The sequence below is a fragment of the Gymnoscopelus braueri genome, assembly GCF_963280865.1.
Source record: "Gymnoscopelus braueri genome assembly, chromosome: 23".
NCBI lineage: Eukaryota > Metazoa > Chordata > Actinopteri > Myctophiformes > Myctophidae > Gymnoscopelus > Gymnoscopelus braueri.
Genome location: NC_137625.1, coordinates 32,443,921 through 32,453,361, shown reverse-complemented (window position 1 = coordinate 32,453,361; position 9,441 = coordinate 32,443,921). Strand labels below are relative to the sequence as shown.

General features: G+C 42.3%; 1 protein-coding gene across 1 annotated transcript in view; it reads left to right on the top strand.

Moving 5' to 3' along the window:
• Nucleotides 1-1,248: 1,248 nt before the first annotated feature.
• The window catches only part of LOC308079637 (proteasome subunit alpha type-4-like), a gene marked incomplete at both ends in the record, with an annotated part of 39,959 nt that continues 31,766 nt past the window's right edge, over nt 1,249-9,441 (top strand). Inside the window, 5 exons of the mRNA XM_080421189.1 lie at nt 1,249-2,011; nt 3,729-3,887; nt 4,341-4,467; nt 5,421-5,432; nt 6,305-6,312. Coding sequence (XP_080277315.1) covers nt 1,249-2,011; nt 3,729-3,887; nt 4,341-4,467; nt 5,421-5,432; nt 6,305-6,312 — 1,069 coding nt within the window. The remainder of the gene's footprint in view (nt 2,012-3,728; nt 3,888-4,340; nt 4,468-5,420; nt 5,433-6,304; nt 6,313-9,441) is intronic.

Below are 9,441 nucleotides of genomic sequence, written 5' to 3'. Positions count from 1 at the left end.
GGAAGGGAGAGTGGCGTGAACTGACATAAGGTGGCACTCGGGATGGGGGGAGTGTAGTATATAATGTAGCTATGCACGCACGCAGGCAGGCAGGCAGGCAGGCACGCACGCACGCATGCACACGCACACACACACACACACACACACACACACACACACACACACACACACACACACACACACACACACACACACACACATACACTGACAGTGGCGAAAACACATGTCACCTGGCAGCCTGGCAGACAAAGAATATCACGGACTGCTGATTAGTGACATATTATTGAGGAAGACAGAGGAAACATGAAGAGGAAAGGGTCGAGGAAAGGTGCATGGTGTCTTTGTGAAAGGTGCATACTGGTACACACATTATCAACGTGGCAACAACTGCACGTAAAGTGGTGTGTGCATACTTCTCATGTGTATGTGGTTTATACATTTGGCCCCAGGTGAGGTATGGTAGTATTTGTAGCTATACAGATTTACAGCAACTGCCAAGACTAAAATATCCTTTATCCACTTGGAATCTTTAGAGGGATACCAGACTAACTTGCAGCTGGTGGTTGTCCAATGTCGGCCAAAAATGACTTAATCACAGATTCAGACAGCTCACATACTGTACTTGGTGTCTATCATTCACCAATAATCAGAATTGAAATCGTCATGAATGAAAATGATACAGTACATTGATATCAAATATCAAATATCATGCACATGCATACATACATACATACATACATGCATACATGCATACATGCATGCATGCATACAGGCAGGCAGGCAGGCAGGCAGGCAGGCAGGCAGGCAGGCAGGCAGGCAGACAGACAGACAGACAGACAGACAGACAGACAGACACTGATGTAAACAGTAGACCAACTTGATGCCACATCTTTAAAAAAATGTGTATTCCTGCTACCATAGCAACGGAGATGTGTGAGTAAATACTCTGACCAATCAGCACACAGAGGTGACACATCATCTTGGGAGAGTTTGGGGATATAAATAATCATGTCAGTGCTACTGTCCTATTAGTGGAGTTGCACATGTAGTGAGATATCAATATTTTAACTTACAGTTCCAGCATCAAACTGAAAGAGGATTTCTCAACGGTTTGAGTCTATATCACAAGTAGGACGCGCGAACGCGGGAAGCGAACGCAAAAAACGAAAAAAATCTGAACTTACAGTTTCACCAGCATCAAAGTGAAAGAGGTTTTTCTCCACAATTTGAGTCTACACTAAAGTGAAAATGTCTCGCAGATATGATTCCAGAACAACCATTTTCTCCCCTGAAGGACGCTTATACCAGGTGGAATACGCCATGGAAGCAATTGGCCATGCTGGAACATGTCTGGGGATTCTGGCAAAGGATGGCGTCGTGTTAGCCGCAGAGAGACGCAACGTCCACAAACTGCTTGATGACGTTATCTTCTCTGAGAAGATTTACAAGCTTAACGAGGACATGGCTTGCAGTGTTGCTGGAATTACATCAGACGCTAATGTTCTCACAAATGAGCTGCGACTAATTGCACAGAGATACGTGTTGCAGTACGGGGAGCCTATTCCCTGCGAGCAGCTGGTGACACACCTGTGCGACATCAAACAGACCTACACACAGTTTGGAGGCAAGAGACCGTTCGGTGTGTCCCTGCTCTACATGGGCTGGGACAAACACTACGGATTCCAGCTGTACCAGAGCGACCCCAGTGGCAACTATGGAGGCTGGAAGGCCACCTGCATCGGTAACAACAGCGCCGCCGCAGTGTCCATGCTGAAGCAGGAGTTCAAAGAAGGAGAGACGACGCTGGCCGCAGCGTTGGCCCTGGCCGTCAAAGTCCTCAACAGGACCATGGACGCCAGCAAGCTCTCGGCGAACAAAGTGGAGATCGCCACCCTGACGCGCGAAGACGGCAAGACAAAGATCAAGGTGCTGAAGCAGACGGACGTGGAGGAGCTTATCAAGAGGCACAACGCAGAAGGGGCCGGAGCAGAGCGCATACCTCCACAAGAAAGTGAGGCCAGTCTATGATGCTGTCTACTATGATGTCAGTACTATGACGTACGACATCTCCATGTTTGGGCACGGTTTCAACCCAATCCAACCTCAATTGTCTTCCAGTATGAAACTAGAGTTCTAAAATGGGCAAAAGTTTCTACCCAATCCAACCTCAAGTGTCTTCCGGTATAAAACAAAAGTTCAGAAAAGTAAAATAATTTTCACAACATGAAAAATGGAAATGTGGCACTTATAGCCCCTGACGGCCCGGTTATTCTGCAAGGCTGCCAGGCCTTTGCTTTGCCCAAGGCGTGGCGGGGATAATCAAGAAAGAGAAGAATCCGTTCTTCCATTATTGCTCTGAGATAATATGATAAATATGTGTTCTCTTAGTACAGTATTGCATATAAATAGTCTGGGACATTGAGGCCACTCTCATAATAATTGGTACTCACTAATGCTCATTATAAGATGGCACCATTTCTGTCTACTCACTCTGTTTCAGAGGAGGGCTGTGGACAGTTCGGAAACCTGACTACCAGTGACATCATCGGTAGGCCGGTTTGGTAATTTCAAACACAATCTCTTTATACTTTTTATTGTATTTCTTTGCCAGACCCAAGGGATCGGCCTACACAAGGCTTTGTCGGTCGGTCGTTCGGTCTGTCCCTCTTTTCCTGTCCTGTCCCTCTTTTCCTCTGCACACACGTCATGCGAAGTCCGGCCATTCAGATTTCAACCACTAGGGGTCTGGCAGTACCAGGTCTCCTGGTTCCCTTGTTAATTAATGCAAGAACAACGACTTCTATTTCAGCATGCTAACTTTCAGGAAGAGAAAGCCTGTTTCTATTCTCTTGGAATGCCCATTGATGATGTCATTGGTAGGCAGGTTTCTGAACTGTCCAAAGCCCACCAGTGAGATACAGAGTTCAATACAGTTCCACTGAGAGACTGAGCAAGCTGTCATTCCTTACATTCCTCACCTACTGTATCAACTCAATCAATCACCTCATTCGGTCTCGTTCCAAAAAGGACTGCTCCTCTTCCCTTCTCACTCATGCATACTTTTTAGGTCACCCACCACCTCCCCGACACACACATTTATCTTTGTTGCATTGCTTTAATATGGTAAATAAATGAAGAATCCAAAAACAAAGACAATACTTGGATTGAAAAAGATAGGGGACGGGGTCCATATATTAACAATAGTAAAACTATGTCAAAAGTCTGTTTATAAAGTACAACACAGCTCTCAGAGTATAATTAGTGTCTATCCAGTTTGTGTCGTCATTACATTCAAAACACCATATTTTGTACTTTATTTACGCATTTTTTCTCAAACTCTGTTTACTTACCTTACTGAATGTTTCTTTCTCCATCCCGAGAAATGGGATGGTGGGCCAAGCGTCTTTTACACAGCATGCTATGAAACTTGAAGTGCCTTCAATAATTCAAGGTATAATTTGAATCTCTATCCAGTGACAGCTCATCATTTACTTGACCACTTCCACTCACAGGCTGTAACTTTTGCACTCTGATTGTCACATATTGTTGCAGCTATGTGATTTATCCTCCCCAATTCATCACTATAGGACTACAATTTATGAGAATGTGTTGGCTATCCAGTTACTGTAGCTACCACCTTTCTACTCCCTCAAGTGTACTGTCTGCTGCCGCCGTTGTCGTCAGTCGCACCGTGGCCAGACCAGACCTCCTCTCCCTATATGCTGTAGGCAAGATCTCCTCTTCTCTCCACGCTGTGCCCGTGGACCAGACTTCTTCTCGTCACCACACCGTGGGTCCGAAGAGATCGGACAGACGGACACACAGTGTGGTCACTGTGGTGACGAGAAGAGGTCTGGTCCACAACGGCGGCAGCAGGAAACTGTCTGGTAAGAAGAGCCCGAAGTAGACTGCGGTAACGCGAGCCACCGGCCGTGAACGCCTGGTAAAGTGAGCCCCTGTGCGAATTTTGTTGCGCATCAACTAGTTCAATTACGGTAGAAGCGGCAAAAATAAAATAAAAACACCCAGCCCTGCACCTCCACCGGCCCTTTAAGAAAATGGTCAAGCAAGTGGATTCTACTGGCAGGTGAAATGGAGAGAAAACAAAACCAAAAAGTAAAGGGCGAAGCGGAGAAAGTACGAGCTAAAAAACTGTGTCTGGAGGCTGATGCAGGGAAATGTTTACAAATAACAAAGATGTTTGCCCAGCAGCAGTCTGCTGAAAAAAGTGTTAATGTCGGTCCATAGTGCTGCTGTCAGTGCTAGCACTAGTAGCACCGCTGCTACGGGAGATGTTTCACCCACCGTCGGGGACGTGGTCGTGGATCTTATTCTTGCAGAACCCGGCGCTGTACAGTGCATTATTATCCCCGAGGAGGAGTCAGCACTGACGGATAATATTAATAATGTTGCGGCTGCCGTGGAGGTGGACGATGGAGCCGGAACGGCCCAAGAAGCTTTGGAGAAGTAGGTGATGAAGCAAATACTAGCATAAGAAATGGTGTTGCTGATGTACAAGTTCCTTTTAACACTGTCAGTGACTCAAGCTGCATGTGAGCGAAGCTTTTCCACATTAAAATTAATCAAAAACCGTCTGAGGAGCACAGCATCACAGGAACACATCGAGGCCTTTATGCTGATGGCAATTGAAAAAGAGACTCTTGTGTTTTTGGACAAGGACTGCATCATCGACCTGGTCGCGGAGAAAAGCGCACTGATGCGACTGCTACTCATTCAATAAGGTGGAACATAGCCTACAGTACTAGTTTATTATTCTATTCTATATGCTGCTGTGCGCTGCTGCTGTGCGTCTTTACGCAGTGCAATGTTGGTGTGTGCGTTACAGTGCTTGTGTTGTTGGCCGCCGTGCCCTGCTCTTTGTCTCAGGGTGAATTTGGTTGTAATAGACTAAAGAGTTTAACTATGCGGTGAGGCCTTATTTGATGATGCGTAAAGCCTTATGCTTGATGTGAGTTACGGTGCCTGCAGCCAGTGTTGCCAGGTCGGTTTATTATAAGTTTTCCCCAAGATTTTATTTGAAAATAGCAGATATAATAGCTCACAACGCGTTGCATCGTGATTCGTGACGCGTTGTGAGCTTGTAGGTCTGCTAGTGACTAGATCGCCGTAAAATGGAGCTACTGACGTGACTTGGAGTAATAGTAAAGAATAGGTTCCTATGTATATTCGTGAAATATAAACCTCTACAATGGTTCAATAATAATTAGCATGGATTATTAAAAAAGGAAAACATCTACCATTTTAAATTGGTCTAGTAACTAATCAGGATGCAAAAGCAGCAACCATGCAGAGCTAATTAACAATCAGATTAAATAGTGTTAAGATTTGATGGGATATAAAGTCCTCACTTGTATGTAACACTGTTCTATATGATGTGCAATGTTATGCTTGTGCCACAGTGAGGCGTCAAGGTACAAGGTATAGGATGCATGCCTGCCTCCTATAGCTAATCACAGCTCTATGATTACCACCTGTGTGTGGACCAGTTCACTTCAGTGGAGGCTGTCACCGTTGAGACTGATCAGACCAGATTTAAGCTTTGTGGTAAGCAGGTTATCACAGTAATTTGCTGAGCCTGCAGAAGAGCAGTGGGTTACTGTGAAACATGTTCTAAGATATCTCAAAGGTACTTCAAAAGAAACAGTGAGAAGCTAGGTATACAGGCCTACAGTGATGCTGACTGGGCGTCTGATGTCAGCGACAGGCACAGTACCACAGGATACTGTGTGAGTCTTGGTAATAACAGTTCTCTAGTGTCTTGGAAAACTAGAAAACAGCCTACAGTAGCGCTCTCCACATGTGAGGCGGAGTACATGGCACTGGCTTCAACCATACAGGAGTGTCTATATCTAGAACAGTTACTAGAAGGTATAGATAACTACAAGTACACACAAACATTAGTACATGAGGACAATCAGGGAACAATTGCTCTCGCCAAAAACCCTGTTAACAGAGGAGCAAGCACGTGGACATAAAGTACCACTTTATCAGATCCACTGTGAGTGAGGGGAGATCATTCTGATGTATTGTCCTACAGATGATATGGTTGCTGATATAGGCCTAATGACAAAACCTGTAACTAAATTGAAACTGAAGAAGTTTGGTGCAATTATTTTTGGACGTGTAAGACGGTTTCACATTCACTCTGTATGCTTTTGTTTTGTTTTTGTTTAAGATTACAACAACCTGAGAACAAGTAGGGGTGTTAAAATTTGATGGGATATGTCCTCACTTGTATGTAACACTGTTCTATATGATGTGCAATGTTATGATTGTGCCACAGTCGTCAAGGTACAAGGTATAGGATGCATGCCTGCCTCCTAAAGCTAATCACAGCTCTATGATTACCACCTGTGTTCAGTGGAGGCTGTCACCGTTGAGACTGATGAGTGCAGCCCTTCTAATAAAATATGCCAGGCTTGGCTAAATGGATTCTTATCTCCATCGTGTTTTCTACGAATGCAACGTTAGCTGCAAAACTACAGCTTAACTTAACAAATAGGCTAGCTAAAACGTTTGACAAGCAATAATCAAAATACAACTAACACTATTAAATATTTCGTTTTGTTTTATATATATTTAAAACACACTAGTATTACCGTTGCAATGTTATTTAAACAGCAAAAGTATGGCCAAAAAATAAAGTGAAATGTAAAGTAGAACAAATAAAGTAAAATCAGGCAAAAATATTAATTAAATAACAACCCTAACCTAAACCTAAAACCGAAATAAAGTCACCAAAAACAGAAAAGAAACAACAAAATCCACCAATTACTGCATCAGAGGTGTTGTGAGCTTGTAGATCAGTTATTTTCAAATAGCCAAAGTATATATAGTAGGCCTATATATTGCAATAATAATCAAAATCTACAAAGCAACTAGTAGCTAAAGTTTTCAAATAATTGTAGGGGACTAAAAGTACAATATTTGCCTCTGAGATGTAGTGCAGTATTGAAAATTGGAAATGCTCCAGTTAAGTAAAAACACTTCAACATTGCACTCAAGTACAGTACTTGAGTAAATGTACTTAGTTACTTTACATCACTGATGACATGTACAATTGAAAATCGTTAGGGTTTATGGGGCCATGATTATGACAATGACAATGACATGTAAAGGACAGTAGAGGGAGCCAGAGGTCAATACAGAAATAACTGAACTAATTTTGCTGGACGGAGCCGTGACGGAGCTATTTGGGGGATTCTTTCTTATTTCTTTCTTTCTTTCTTTCTTTCTTTCTTTCTTTCTTTCTTTCTTTCTTTCTTTTTTCTTTCCCCAGTAAAAAGCATACTTTCACACGCAAACATTATGAACATAATCTTTTGTATTATTATTATATATTAATGTTATGTTATCAATAAGGTCTTATTGTTTTGCCAATTATGGGGGCCAACCAGTGAAAAGAAAAGTAATTTTAAAGCAGTGCTCACAGTTTATCCAGCAGAGGGCAGCACATATCCACATGTATGCTAGAGAACAGTGATTAAGCTTTGACATCTGGGGAAAAAAACACTGTTGTATTTCTGAATGGAATGAAGCCTTTTCCATATGGCCAGACAGACCTTTATTTTATGTATTTTAGATTAAAATCACTATAATTTAAGCACCATATGAAAATCCGACTGGTCTTTGGGGGACCACACAAGCACATGCACACGTAGGCACACATGCACGCACGTACGCACGCATGAACATGCACACACACACACACACACACACACACACACACACACACACACACACACACACACACACACACACACACACACACACACATTGCCAGTACTTACAGTGTAGCAGTGGTGTAAAGTAACTAAGTACATTTACTCAAGTACTGTGCTTAAAGGGATATTTCACTTTCAAATAAAATAAACATTTAAAAAATATATTAAAAATAAATGAAAAAAGTAATGGAAAAATCACGGCCCCCTCACGCATTAGAGTGTCCTACTAATGTGTGAGGGGGCCGTGACTTTTCGCTTTACTGGAGTATTTCCAATGTTTAATACTTTTACTGAAAACTTTAGTTACTAGCTACTTTGCAAATATAAATGATTATATTATAAAATATACATGAACCACTTTTGCCCTATATAGGCTATTTGAAAATAGCAGATCTACAAGTAGATCTGCTATTTTCAAACATTTGAGTACTTTTACTTTTGGTACTTTAAGTATATTTTGATGTCAATACTTTTGTATATACTTTTACTCAGTAACATTTTGAACAAAGGCCTTTTACTTGCAACAGAGTATTTCTACATTGCAGTATTGATACTTGTACTTAAGTAGAAAACTTCAGTACTTTTTTCCACCACTGGTACTTATAGCCCCCTGGACCATCCGAAGCACAAACATTTAAATTTTATTTCATTAATTTATTTTATTTTTACACTTTCACCAATACCGTCTGCTAATTTATTCCACTCAGGATCCAACTTGAGGGAGAGATTGATGCCATGTTTCCATTGCCTCTCCGGGGCAGATCAATGGATCAGCCAATAGCCTGTGACCAGCAGGCCACCCGAGGTGGTTATACTGTAGGCATCTCTGCTCAGAGATGCTCATAAAGTATAAGTGATGGACCAATAACAACCCTATATAGCTGCCTGTCTCAGCCACTCCGCCACATCGACTATGGGGAATGACTTTATGTACATTCCCATTAGATGGGGTGGGGGGGGGGGATACCCGCCATTCCTTTATGGCTCCGCGGTATAGTTTGATACATCACGTCGCAAATATGCATCATTCATCACCATATATCTCGATGAGAGCTTATCAATTACTTTTATTGGCCCGTTTGCTTAAATTCAACATGCAACGGGGGTGAGAGTCCCAGGGGGGTAAGAAGAAGACAATCGGCTTCCCGATTGAGCACCGTGTTGAAGAATTCAATATGGGGCCCGTCCGCTCCAAGGTTTCATTTTGGCGAAACCACCTAGTTTTATGTGCCAATAAATAACTCTGATTTTATATCTTTTGTGTCGTCGGGTGGTTCGGGAGAGGAACTGCGTCGAATAAATCCATGACCTCAGGCGATCGCGGTGGGTCAACGGCGCTGTACTGTATGGCAGAAGATGAGGGACAAATGACGGCACTCAACCATCTCCATATGGGTGTGTGTGCGCGATTGTATGTGTGTGTCAGTGGTGTAAAGTAACTAAGTACAGTACATGTACTCAAGTACTGTACTTAAGTAAAATTTTGAGGTATTTTTTACATTACTGGAGTATTTTCAATTTTCAGTACTTCTACTTCTACTCCACTACATCTCAGAGGCAAAATTGTACTTTTACTCCACTGCAATTATTTGAAAACTTTAGTTACTAGTTACTTTGCAGATATAAATTATTAGATTATAAAACATACATCAACCACTTTAGCCCTATTTTATACCTACGTTATTTGAGAATAGCA